Source organism: Bombina bombina, chromosome 6 (assembly GCF_027579735.1).
Source record: "Bombina bombina isolate aBomBom1 chromosome 6, aBomBom1.pri, whole genome shotgun sequence".
Taxonomy (NCBI): domain Eukaryota; kingdom Metazoa; phylum Chordata; class Amphibia; order Anura; family Bombinatoridae; genus Bombina; species Bombina bombina.
Genome location: NC_069504.1, coordinates 1,036,540,869 through 1,036,555,318, shown reverse-complemented (window position 1 = coordinate 1,036,555,318; position 14,450 = coordinate 1,036,540,869). Strand labels below are relative to the sequence as shown.

Genomic DNA, 14,450 nt, shown 5'->3' with positions numbered 1-14,450 from the left:
CTGCCTCTGGAAGCAACATCAAAGCGAGAACTGTACGTTCATAAAATGGATTCTGTAGGCCTAGCAGCTGTACACAAGCCTCACATCAACATGCACCATGCCAAGGTCAGCTGGGGCGATGTAAAGAACACCACCACTGGATTCTGGAGCAATGGAAATGCGTTCTCTGGAGTGATGAATCACGCTTCACTTCCTGACAGTCTGATAGAAGAATATGAGTGTGGCGGATGCCAGAAGAACGCTGCCTTTTGGAATGTATAGTGTCTACGGTAAAGTTTGGTGCCAAGGGAATAATGGTCTGGGGCTGTTTTTCAGAGTTCGGCTAGGACCCATAGATCCAGTGAAGGGTCATCTTAATGCTCCAGGATGCAAAGACATTTTAGACAATAGGGTACTTTCAACTTTGTGGTGCCACTTTAAGAAAGGCCTATTCTTGTTCTAGCAAAACTGCGCCCTTGTGCACAAAGCTAGGTCCATGAAGACACGGTTTGATGAGTTTGGTGTAGAAAAACTCGAGTGGCCTTCACAGAGCCATGACCTCAATTGGAATCTTCAGAACAGCACAGTAGAAAATTGTTATATTTTAAAATGATTAAATAAATGTTAAATCAAAAGCACAACTGACTTGCTAACAATGCACCATCAAATACAACTATTACAATTTATTGTCAACTAACCTAATGTCTTTATAGACAATAAATAGTGGAAAAAAAACGTGGTATCTTCTGTGATTTTGAGTTAGAAGTCAATTTTAAAATCTCAAAAGAAACCAAGTTATTACTTAGAAATGTAAAAGGCATAAAAGATGGTATGGAGCCAATCTATAGAGGTACATTCAAAGAAAAACTATTATTTTAATTGGTATTGAAGCTAATAAGTAATGTATACTCAGAGATCACTGTTAATGAGGACAAATCTACCAGTTCTATTGGTGGACAGAAATAGGCCTCCACAAATAAAAAAAAGTAGCTTTAGTAGTCCAGGAAATGTAAAAATAACACTGTTTAGCTGCAACAAATAAAACACTTTAATATTCACTAATAGTATATTTTTGAGGTTGCTCAAACACTTAAAAGTTTGAACTCTAAGAACAAAATAGAAAATATGCACCTTTAAACGCTGGTACAATAAATTATTTATCAAATCCTCTAGGGGGCATATTTATCAAGCTCCGAATGGAGCTTGAGGGCCCGTGTTTCTGGCGAGCCTGCAGACTCGCCAGAAACAGCAGTTATGAAGCAGCGGTCTAAACACTGCTGTTCCATAACCCTGTTCACCTGCTCTGAGCAGGCAGACAGACATCGCCGGAATTCAACCCGATCGAGTACGATCGCGTTGATTGAGACACCCTGCTGGCGGCTGATTAGCTGCGAGTCTGCAGGGGGCGGCGTTGCACCAGCAGCTCACAAGAGGTGCTGGTGCAATGCTGAATACGGAGAGCGTATTGCTCTCTACATTCAGCGAGGTATGTCGGACCTGATCCGCACTGTCAGATCAGGTCCAACAGACCTTTAATAAATATCCCCTATGTTTCAACTATGCACTAAATGTGTGTGTGTATATATATATAAAAGTAGAAATTGCACTGTGGAGAGTAGTGAAAGATAGTGAGTGAATGTTAAATCAACATCTATACACTGTGAGGTTAACAGCAAATGTATATATGTTTAACATTTTTATTAAAATGACTTAATTTGTTATGGTACTAAATAATAAGGTGTTTCACAATAGTAAAACATATGCAGAGAGGGGGTTGTGTTGTGTAGTGTGTGCGGTGTGGGCAGGTATATATATATATATATATATATATATATATATATATATATATATATATATATATATATATATATATATATATATATATATAAAATATAGTAGGTATAGCAGCTTTCCCAAAATGTTTTAACACTGAAACTCTCCTTAGTTGTGGACAAAATAAAAGAGTGGTTAAGGTTCATTTAGATAGATAGATAGATGATAGATAGATAGAAAGATAGGTAGATAGAGTATATTTAGATAGATACAGTAGATATATTAGCTCATACACAGCAATGAGCAAGGCAGTAGCCTCTATTTGATAATTGTGGATAGAAACATTATCTTGCCATTCACAAGCACATTAATGCACTCTGCCCTTGAAATATGACCACTGCAGTACATAATGTAATAATCACTCCTGCATGCTGATTCTACTACAGAATATAGTTTTGCCAGAAAAAATAACATTTTTAAAATGTTTAAATATTTCATATGAAAGTTTTGAACTTCAAATAAGAGTAAATATATAAAAATACAACATAATAGCAAACCTATCTCTAAATGAGAGTAAAAATAGAAATGTGTTTTTAACTAGTAATCCTTATATTATTTATATTTTTTCCATGTTTGTATTTTGCACACTTATAGCATCTTCATTTTGAAAGGTGTTACATGTAAGTGTCAGAAGAATTAAAGAATATTAAGCAGTCTTTTTATTTAATAAAAGCTATTTCTTAATGGGGCACTAACGTCACAATGACATTTTCAGTGTTCCGATACAACTTGTCATCTAAAACAAAACATAATTAACTTCTATTATAAAATTGTGCATAGTATATTTTATATGCACTCTTTCTGTGGCACCAGCTCCTGCTTAGCATCTGCAAGAGTTAATAGTGTATATGTATATGAGTTCATAGTGTATATGTATATGAGTTCATAGGGTATATGTATATGAGTTCATAGTGTATATGTATATGAGTTCATAGTGTATATGAGTTCATAGTGTATATGAGTTCATAGTGTATATGTATATGAGTTCATAGTGTATATGAGTTCATAGTGTATATGTATATGAGTTCATAGTGTATATGTATATGAGTTCATAGTGTATATGAGTTCATAGTTTATATGTATATGAGTTAATAGTGTATATGTATATGAGTTAATAGTGTATATGTATATGAGTTAATAGTGTATATGTATATGAGTTCATAGTGTATATGAGTTCATAGTGTATATGTATATGAGTTAATAGTGTATATGTATATGAGTTCATAGTGTATATGTATATGAGTTCATAGGGTATATGTATATGAGTTCATAGTGTATATGAGTTCATAGTTTATATGTATATGAGTTAATAGTGTATATGTATATGAGTTCATAGTGTATATGTATATGAGTTCATAGTGTATATGTATATGAGTTCATAGGGTATATGTATATGAGTTCATAGTGTATATGTATATGAGTTCATAGTGTATATGTATATGAGTTCATAGTGCATATGTATATGTGTTCATAGTGTATATGTATATGAGTTCATAGTGTATATGTACATGAGTTCATAGTGTATATGAGTTCATAGTGTATATGTATATGAGTTCATAGTGTATATGAGTTCATAGTGTATATGAGTTCATAGTGTATATGTATATGAGTTAATAGTGTATATGTATATGAGTTCACAGTGTATATGTATATGAGTTCATAATGTATATGAGTTCATAGTGTATATGTATATGAGTTCATAGTGTATATGTATATGAGTTCATAGTGTATATGAGTTCATAGTGTATATGAGTTCATAGTGTATATGTATATGAGTTCATAGTGTATATGTATATGAGTCTGTGATTCGCTGAAGGCTGCCACATGATTCAGTGAGCAAGGAAATGGAAAGGCATTTTTAAATTTGTCAAAAAATCATTGTGTTGCTATTATGTCTGTATTTGTTATATAATTCTGTTGTATTTAGTGGTCCTTTGAGGGTTAATGAAGTAATTTATATATTTATGAAGGACAGGAATTTTCTTTTTCAGCCAGTGAGCAAATTGTCCTTTGGCATGTGTTGTGCACAAGTATCCACTTCCTGTTAGTTTCAATATTAATGTACATAGCTTTAACCCCATCTCCCTGCAAAACGTTTCTTGACTTATGATTTATAGATAGAATGCACTTTTAAGCAACTTTACAATTTGCTTATATTATATATATATAATATATATTTGTTCCTTTGGTATCTTTTGTGGAAAATCATACCTAGTTAGGTTTAGGACCAGCTGCACATATATGCCTCTTGTCATTGGCTCACCATATGTGCTTAGCTAACTCCCAGTAGTACATTGTTGGTCCTTCAACAAAGGACACACAGAAGACAAAGCAAATTAGTTAATATAAGTAAATTGAAAAGTTACGTAAAATGGCATGTTCTGTATAAATCAAAAGAGAAAAAAAATGGATTTCATATCCCTTTAAAGGAAAGTAGCTCAGCAAAGGATACCAAGAGAAAAAAAAGTGAATTTCATAATAGAAGTAAATTGGAAAGTGGTTTAAGACTTTGTGCCCTGTCTGAATCGTGAAATAAACAGGTTTGATTTCATGTCCCTTTAAAGCCAATCCTGATTTTAGCCCAGTTAGAAAACACATGAAATCCTATTTTTTTTTTTCCAGGCAGAAAATAAAATGTATAGTTATAACTGTAAATTTAATATGAATTTGAGTCAAATCCTTGATACATTCTGTAATCACTGACACTGAATTTTTTACTTGGCAATACCCATTATTTCTTAACTAACCAAATATAACCTCACACAGCTCTATTCCTCATCTGAATTCACCGCGCTACCTATAGGTTTGTTTTAGTACGCCATAAATTTTCTTCTTTTGTCACATAAATGCAAAGCTTTATTGTGCTGTAAGTCTTGACAAAAAGGCCTGCAGAAAGTTGTTTAGGAATTAAATCTCTCAAACAAGCTATTTCAAAATAGAGGGTCCTCACTATTTCATTCCTTGAAAAGGAATTTCATCTACAGGAGAGCAAGCTGTCTCTCGTACCATATGGCTAATGGCCGTGCATAGCAATTAGGATGGCTGATTAATGGTGAGCAGACTTTGATTTTATGCTTATAGCTAAGGCGGCATTTGCACCTCTAGTGCAAAATCAGCACATCCCAACATCTCATAAAACTGTGCCAAACGACTTGTGTTCTTTAAAGCTTCTTGCCCCATCAGACAGAGGTCTTTGGGATCTACAATCATTGACTTGAGTGCAATAATAAAATAAATTATTCTGCATGGACTAGGGTAGTCATTTCAAAATCATTGTATTACATTTTATAATTTTAACACTATATTGTGAATAAACATGAATTCTGGGAGATGCATGTTGTGTAAATAGTAATTTCAAAATCTACCACATCTGCCAAAAAAAAGTACCCACCTGTCTACATTTTAACTCTCTAACTCCCTGCAATACAAATATTTATAGGTTTTAAATACGTTAAATGGATATTAAACTAGCAAAATGTATGTAATGTATATGAAAATATTTGAGTAAAATGTATCTAATGTATATGAAAATATTTTTTGCATGACAAGGGTTAAATAAAGTTGTTTAATTTGAGTTTTAAACTTACAAGGAGTGCATGTACGTGAACCACCAATCCCAAGGAGCAAATTGCTCACTGGCCATTTCTATTGGTAGATAATGATATACCTCAAAAGCACAAAAATAAAGTGTAGGAATTTCCATTTTTCAAAAAAAATATGTAATACATTGTAAAATATCCTATGTTAGACGCAACAAAAAGGAAAAAAATGGCTTTATTGTTCTTTAAATATATTGTTAGCAAACGGGTGACAGATTTATGTAATGTGCTTGGCCTTTCTAGTAAATAAATAGTTTTTTTACTAATCTGTAGGCCGCTAGCAAAATGGTAATCTGTGGTATTAGCTGCCTGACATTTTAAATATGGCTTTTCTTTCTCAAGTGTACTGTACAAATAACATAATTTGCCTTCAACAGCCTCATGACTTTCCTGCTGAGTGCAGTTTTTTTTGTAAGCAGAGAAATCTATAACCTCAGTATAGTTATCCAACAGGCATGATAAACAGTAAAGCAGTAAACTGCAAAAAGACAGCTTTGCTTTGCATATGTAATATAGGTGTACAAGACTTTGCAGAAATTAGCCCTTTAAACCCATAGTTCTGCTTTATTGTAATGGTGCTGATATAACTGAGCATATTATGGTTTAGGTGATGACTGGGATGTCAGTTAAATAGAACACATTTTTAAATGACAGCTGTGTTTGAACCAAAAGAGATCACTGCTGTGAATTTTAATGTAATTTTGTATATATACTGCACATATACATTTTTTTTAAATTCCTTATCTAAAAACTATTTTCACTATGAGACCATGAGGAGTGGTTTTTTATTGTCCAATGTATGTGACAATTTTTTTTTTTTTTTAAGGGGACGGCAAAATGGGTTGTGGGCCTTTGGTGGTAATCTGCAGTGTCTCTATTGTGGATATACAGTCGGCTAGATTTAGAGTTTTGTCGGTAAGGACCCGCGTAACTAACGCCAGCTTTTTTCTGGCCGCACCATAAAAATAACTCTGGTATTGAGAGTCCACATAAAGGCTGCGTTAGGCTCCAAAAAAGGAGCGTAGAGCATTTTTAACGCAGCTTCAACTCTCGATACCAGAGTTGCTTACGCAAGCGGCCAGCCTCAAAAACGTGCTCGTGCACGATTCCCCCATAGAAAACAATGGGGCTGTTTGAGCTGAAAAAAAACCTAACACCTGCAAAAAAGCCGCGTTCAGCTCCTAACGCAGCCCCATTGTTTGCTATGCGGAAACACTTCCTACGTCTGCACCTAACACTCTAACATGTACCCCGAGTCTAAACACCCCTAACCTTACACTTATTAACCCCTATTCTGCCGCCCCCGCTATCGCTGACCCCTACATATTATTATTAACCCCTAATCTGCCGCTCCGTAAACCGCCGCTACTTACATTATCCCTATGTACCCCTAATCTGCTGCCCTAACATCGCCGACCCCTATATTTATTAACCCCTAATCTGCCCCCCACAAAGTCGCCTCCACCTGCCTACACTTATTAACCCCTAATCTGCCGAGCGGACCTGAGCACTACTATAATAAAGTTATTAACCCCTAATCCGCCTCACTAACCCTATAATAAATAGTATTAACCCCTAATCTGCCCTCCCTAACATCGCCAACACCTAACTTCAATTATTAACCCCTAATCTGCCGACCGGAGCTCACCGCTATTCTAATAAATGTATTAACCCCTAAAGCTAAGTCTAACCCTAACACTAACACCCCCCTAAATTAAATATAATTTTAATCTAACAAAATTAATTAACTCTTATTAAATAAATTATTCCTATTTAAAGCTAAATACTTACCTGTAAAATAAATCCTAATATAGCTACAATATAAATTATAATTACATTGTAGCTATTTTAGGATTAATATTTATTTTACAGGCAACTTTGTAATTATTTTAACCAGGTACAATAGCTATTAAATAGTTAAGAACTATTTAATAGTTACCTAGTTAAAATAATTACAAAATTATCTGTAAAATAAATCCTAACCTAAGTTACAATTAAACCTAACACTATACTATCATTAAATTAATTAAATAAAATACCTACAATTACCTACAATTAAACCTAACACTACACTATCAATACATTAATTAAATACAATATCTACAAATAACTACAATGAAATAAACTAACTAAAGTACAAAAAATAAAAAAGAACTAAGTTACAAAAAATAAAAAAATATTTACAAACATAAGAAAAATATTACAACAATTTTAAACTAATTACACCTACTCTAAGCCCCCTAATAAAACAACAAAGCCCCCCAAAATAAAAAATGCCCTACCCTATTCTAAATTACTAAAGTTAAAAGCTCTTTTACCTTACCAGCCCTGAACAGGGCCCTTTGCGGGGCATGCCCCAAGAAGTTCAGCTCTTTTGCCTGTAAAAAAAACATACAATACCCCCCCCCAACATTACAACTCACCACCCACATACCCCTAATCTAACCCAAACCCCCCTTAAATAAACCTAACACTAAGCCCCTGAAGATCTTCCTACCTTATCTTCACCATACCAGGTTCACCGATCCGTCCTGAAGAGCTCCTCCGATGTCCTGATCCAAGCCTAAGCGGGGGGCTGAAGATGTCCATGATCCGGTAGAAGTCTTCATCCAAGCGGGGCAGAAGAGGTCTTCCATCCGATTGAAGTCTTCATCCAAGCGGGGCAGAAGAGGTCTTCCATCCGATTGAAGTCTTCATCCAGGCGGCATCTTCTATCGACATCCATCTGGAGCGGAGCGACAGCATCCTGAAGACCTCCGACGCGGAACATCCATCCTGGCCGACGACTGAACGACGAATGACGGTTCCTTTAAATGACGTCATCCAAGATGGCGTCCCTCGAACTCCGATTGGCTGATAGGATTCTATCAGCCAATCAGAATTAAGGTAGGAATATTCTGATTGGCTGATGGAATCAGCCAATCAGAATCAAGTTCAATCCGATTGGCTGATCCAATCAGCCAATCAGATTGAGCTTGCATTCTATTGGCTGTTCCGATCAGCCAATAGAATGCGAGCTAAATCTGATTGGCTGATTCAATCAGCCAATCAGATTTTTCCTACCTTAATTCCAATTGGCTGATAGAATCCTATCAGCCAATCGGAATTCGAGGGACGCCATCTTGGATGACGTCATTTAAAGGAACCGTCATTCGTTGTTCAGTCGTCGGCCAGGATGGATGTTCCGCGTCGGAGGTCTTCAGGATGCTGCCGCTCCGCTCCAGATGGATGTTGATAGAAGATGCCGCCTGGATGAAGACTTTAATCTGATGGAAGACCTCTTCTGCCCCGCTTGGATGAAGACTTCAATCGGATGGAAGACCTCTTCTGCCCTGCTTGGATGAAGACTTCTACCGGATCATGGACATCTTCAGCCCCCCGCTTGGGCTTGGATCAGGACATCGGAGGAGCTCTTCAGGACGGATTGGTGAACCTGGTATGGTGAAGATAAGGTAGGAAGATCTTCAGGGGCTTAGTGTTAGGTTTATTTAAGGGGGGTTTGGGTTAGATTAGGGGTATGTGGGTGGTGGGTTGTAATGTTGGGGGGGGGGGGTATTGTATGTTTTTTTTACAGGCAAAAGAGCTGAACTTCTTGGGGCATGCCCCACAAAGGGCCCTGTTCAGGGCTGGTAAGGTAAAAGAGCTTTTAACTTTAGTAATTTAGAATAGGGTAGGGCATTTTTTATTTTGGGGGGCTTTGTTGTTTTATTAGGGGACTTAGCGTAGGTGTAATTAGTTTAAAATTGTTGTAATATTTTTCTTATGTTTGTAGATATTTTTTTATTTTTTGTAACTTAGTTCTTTTTTATTTTTTGTACTTTAGTTAGTTTATTTCATTGTAGTTATTTGTAGATATTGTATTTAATTAATGTATTGATAGTGTAGTGTTAGGTTTAATTGTAGGTAATTGTAGGTATTTTATTTAATTAATTTAATCATAGTATAGTGTTAGGTTTAATTGTAACTTAGGTTAGGATTTATTTTACAGGTCATTTTGTAATTATTTTAACTAGGTAACTATTAAATAGTTCTTAACTATTTAATAGCTATTGTACCTGGTTAAAATAATTACAAAGTTGCCTGTAAAATAAATATTAATCCTAAAATAGCTACAATGTAATTATAATTTATATTGTAGCTATATTAGGATTTATTTTACAGGTAAGTATTTAGCTTTAAATAGGAATAATTTATTTAATAAGAGTTAATTAATTTCGTTAGATTAAAATTATATTTAATTTAGGGGGGTGTTAGTGTTAGGGTTAGACTTAGCTTTAGGGGTTAATACATTTATTAGAATAGCGGTGAGCTCCGGTCGGCAGATTAGGGGTTAATAATTGAAGTTAGGTGTCGGCGATGTTAGGGAGGGCAGATTAGGGGTTAATACTATTTATTATGGGGTTAGTGAGGCGGATTAGGGGTTAATAACTTTATTATAGTAGCGGTGCAGTCCGCTCGGCAGATTAGGGGTTAATAAGTGTAGGCAGGTGGAGGCAACGTTGAGGGGGGCAGATTAGGGGTTAATAAATATAATATAGGGGTCGGCGGTGTTAGGGGCTGCAGATTAGGGGTACATAAGGATAACGTAGTTGGCGGTCGGCAGATTAGGGGTTAAAAAAATTTAATCGAGTTGCGGCGATGTGGGGGGACCTCGGTTTAGGGGTACATAGGTAGTTTATGGGTGTTAGTGTACTTTAGAGTACAGTAGTTAAGAGCTTTAGAAACCGGCGTTAGCCCAGAAAGCTCTTAACTACTGACTTTTTTCCTGCGGCTGGAGTTTTGTCGTTAAGAGTTCTAACGCTCACTTCAGACACGACTCTAAATACCGGAGTTAGAAAGATCCCATTGAAAAGATAGGATACGCAATTGACGTAAGGGGATCTGCGGTATGGAAAAGTCGCGGCTGAAAAGTGAGCGTTAGACCCTTTTTTGAGTGACTCTAAATACCGGAGTTAGCCTAAAACCAGCGTTAGGAGCCTCTAACGCTGGTTTTCACGGCTAACGCCAAACTCCAAATCTAGGCCAGTATGTGGTGTGATAGGTAATTCCTGTAAATACTCATGTTTAAATGCTGCTTTTTAATAGCAATGACAGAAAACGGAGTATGTTGTTCTTTTTTAATAAAATTAAATACAATCTCTATTCTGTATATACAGAACATATATTATATATATATATATATATATATATATATATATGTTTTTTGCTACTGATAATTTAAGTTAAAGCTGTTTATTTTAAACTTGAATCTAACAGTAAGTATGTAACTGGTCCGTGAGATAGAATCTTACTGGTTGATAAGGAAAACATCCACAGTACTACTGGTAGATAGTGACATACCTCATACTAGTGTATGGTGACATACCTTATACTGGTGTATAGTGACATACCTCCTACTGGTGTATGGGGACATACCTCATACTGGTGTATAGTGACATACCCCATAATAGTAGATAGTAACATACCTCATACTGGTAGATAATGACATACCTCATACTGGTGGATAGTGACATACCTAATACTGGTGGATAGTGACATACCTCATACCTTATCAAGACTTGATAAAGGCCAGGAAGGACGAAACGCGTTGACATACTGGTGAGCTCATTTCTAATCATTATTTGGATTGTATAAACGTTATTGCACTATTATTTCTTCATTTTTCCACAGGTTCAGAAGATATTTTGGATCTTGTTTATATATCCTTGATCTTTGAATCATCGTTTACACATTTTTGTTTTTTCCACATTCCCCTTTTTTTTCCACAATTTTTCTCATTTTTTTGCTTCAAAGAACTGTTTTCTGGCACCTTATGTTTACTACCAACACTGGATAAATTTTATTTGGAACTTATCATGTTTGGTCACTAATTTTGGACAGCTATTGACTTATCATTTTTATCACATTATTTGCGCATTTTTCACGCATTTTCTACACGTTGTATCACCTGTTTATGTTTATTATATTTACTTATGTGATTACCTCCCATTTAGAGATGATTGATGGATTTGTGACCACTAACTAGGTCTCAATCGGCACACAAGTATTATCAATTTACTGTGAGACTTGTTTGTATTATGCTGTGATTACTCATTCTTTTATACAGTATTGAACGTACATTGTATTTTTTATTTTTTATTTATGTTTTTAAATGTCCCCCATGGATCCATGTAGGTTTTAAAATTGATTTGACTGAATCATTGTATTATCTAGATTGTTTTATATCCTTGTATTAAACTGATTACTTAGCCTTTTAAGCTGTTAGCGCTCACTCATTTATTTTAGTATAGTGACATACCCCATACTGATGTATAGTGACATACCTCATACTGGTGTATAGTGACATACCCCATAATGGTGTATAGTGACATACCCCATACTGGTGTATAGTAACAAACCCAATACTGGTGTATAGTGACATACCCCATACTAGTAGATAGTGAATTAACCCATACTGGTGTATAGTGACATACCTCATACTGGTGAATAGTGACATACCTCATACTGGTGTATAGTGACATACCCCATACTGGTGTATAGTGACATACCCCATACTGGTGTATAGTGACATACCCCATAATCGTGTATAGTGACATACCCTATACTGGTGAATAGTGACATACCCCATACTAGTAGATAGTGAATTAACACATACTGGTGTATAGTGACATACCTCATACTGGTGAATAGTGACATACCTCATACTGGTAGATAGTGACATACCTCATACTGGTAGATAGTGACATACCTCATACTGGTGAATCGTGACATACCCCATACTGGTGAATCGTGACATATCCCATACTGGTGAATAGTCACATAACCCATACTGGTGAATAGTGACATACCCTATACTGGTGAATAGTGACATACCTTATACTGGTGAATATTGACATATCCCATACTGGTAGATAGTTACATACCTCATGCTGGTGTGTAATGACATACCTCATACTGGTGAATACTGACATATCCCATACTGGTGGATAGTGATATACCTCATACTGGTGAATAGTGACATACCCCCTACTGGTATATAGTGACATACCCCATACTTGTGTATAGTGACATACCCCATAATCGTGTATAGTGACATACCCTATACTGGTGAATAGTGACATACCCCATACTAGTAGATAGTGAATTAACACATACTGGTGTATAGTGACATACCTCATACTGGTGAATAGTGACATACCTCATACTGGTAGATAGTGACATACCTCATACTGGTAGATAGTGACATACCTCATACTGGTGAATCGTGACATACCCCATACTGGTGAATCGTGACATATCCCATACTGGTGAATAGTCACATAACCCATACTGGTGAATAGTGACATACCCTATACTGGTGAATAGTGACATACCTTATACTGGTGAATATTGACATATCCCATACTGGTAGATAGTTACATACCTCATGCTGGTGTGTAATGACATACCTCATACTGGTGAATACTGACATATCCCATACTGGTGGATAGTGATATACCTCATACTGGTGAATAGTGACATACCCCATACTGGTATATAGTGACATACCTCATACTGGTGTATAGTGACATACCCCATAATGGTGTATAGTGCATTACCCTATACTGGTGTATAGTGACATATCCCATACTAGTAGATAGTGAATTAACCCCTACTGTTGTATAGTGACATACCTTATACTGTTGAATAGTGACATACCTCATACTGTTGCATAGTGACATACCTCATACTGGTAGATAGTGACATACTGTACCTCATACTGGTCAATAGTGACATAGCTCATACTGGTCAATAGTAACATACTAATTATAAAAAGTGTGGTTGTTGTTTATGTATTCTTATTTAGTTTTTGTTTGTTTTTTGCTTTGTTTTGGGGGGTTTAACACAGGAATATTAGATTTAGTAAAAATACAATAAAACACTTTAAAATACCCCAGTTTAGACACATTAACAAAAAATGGCACGATGGCCCTTTAAATATTTAAGAATCCTTATATTTACGCTAGGGAGGACAATACAGTAATTTGAATAGGCTGGTTGGTTAAACCCATCATTTATGGGAAATATTCTGGCTGTCCGTTTGAGATATGGCTTCAGTGCCCCACAGCAGGCTCTATATCAATTTAAGGTATAGCTTACCTGCACATAATCTCATGAGTGAGCAGAACTCTGCACATTTCTGGGTTCTTGTCTTGTCCTTCATATACTATTGCCTGCAAAGAGATAAACAACAAAAACATTACAGAGTGTGCTGCTTCTGCTGAAAAAAAGAGAGTGTAAAAATCTCAGTTCTTCAAGTTTGTTATTATGTGAAGATTTAATATACAACTCATCCTGAACACCAGGTCAGTCTCTTCTAAGTAAGAGAAACATGTAGCTGAAAACTATAAAATGTATCTGATACCTTTATTTGATGAACTCCATGACTACAACAAATAGATGATCCTATTTCTACAAAAAATAGATTATCTTATTAAATACATAGTTAAAGGGACAGTACACTGTAAAATTGTTTTTATATTAATGTCTTTTCAATGACTTGTTATACCAGCTGCAGACTAAAATTTATGAGAAATTGCATTTTCAGGTTTATTTGTGTATATGAAGTAGCTGGTTTTGTGCTTTTAAACCACTGCCTATTAGAAGGGGTTGAGTTTCAGGTAATATCATGCCTCATTATCACTTTGTGTACACACACATTATTCCTTATCTTATATTTGTTTGGAAAACTAAAAGCTCAATACTTAGAGAGAACAATGGAAAATTATAATTGTATTACTTAACTATAGTGCTCCCCACTGGGAGTATAATTTCTACTGCTGGCTGCGTTTACTAAGGCTATTCAATAGCCTATACTCCAGTATATAAACTTTTACTATAGGTATGGATATCACAGGCTAAATCAGCTATTTTGAATGCCAAAATAGAGGTAAAGGAGCTACTTGTAAACAATTTAATAAATGCCAGCAGGTAAAATGGATCATTGGGAACAATTTAAAGGGGAGACATTTTTTGGGTGAACTGTCCCTTTAACATCCT

The 14,450-nt window shown here is 35.6% G+C and overlaps 1 protein-coding gene across 2 annotated transcripts in view; it reads right to left on the bottom strand.

Moving 5' to 3' along the window:
• The window catches only part of EBF1 (EBF transcription factor 1), a 511,782-nt gene that overhangs the window by 452,695 nt on the left and 44,637 nt on the right, over window positions 1-14,450 (bottom strand). For both annotated transcript variants that reach the window (XM_053718780.1, XM_053718781.1), the window contains exon 5: window positions 13,551-13,624. In XM_053718780.1, coding sequence (XP_053574755.1) covers window positions 13,551-13,624 — 74 coding nt within the window. The remainder of the gene's footprint in view (window positions 1-13,550; window positions 13,625-14,450) is intronic.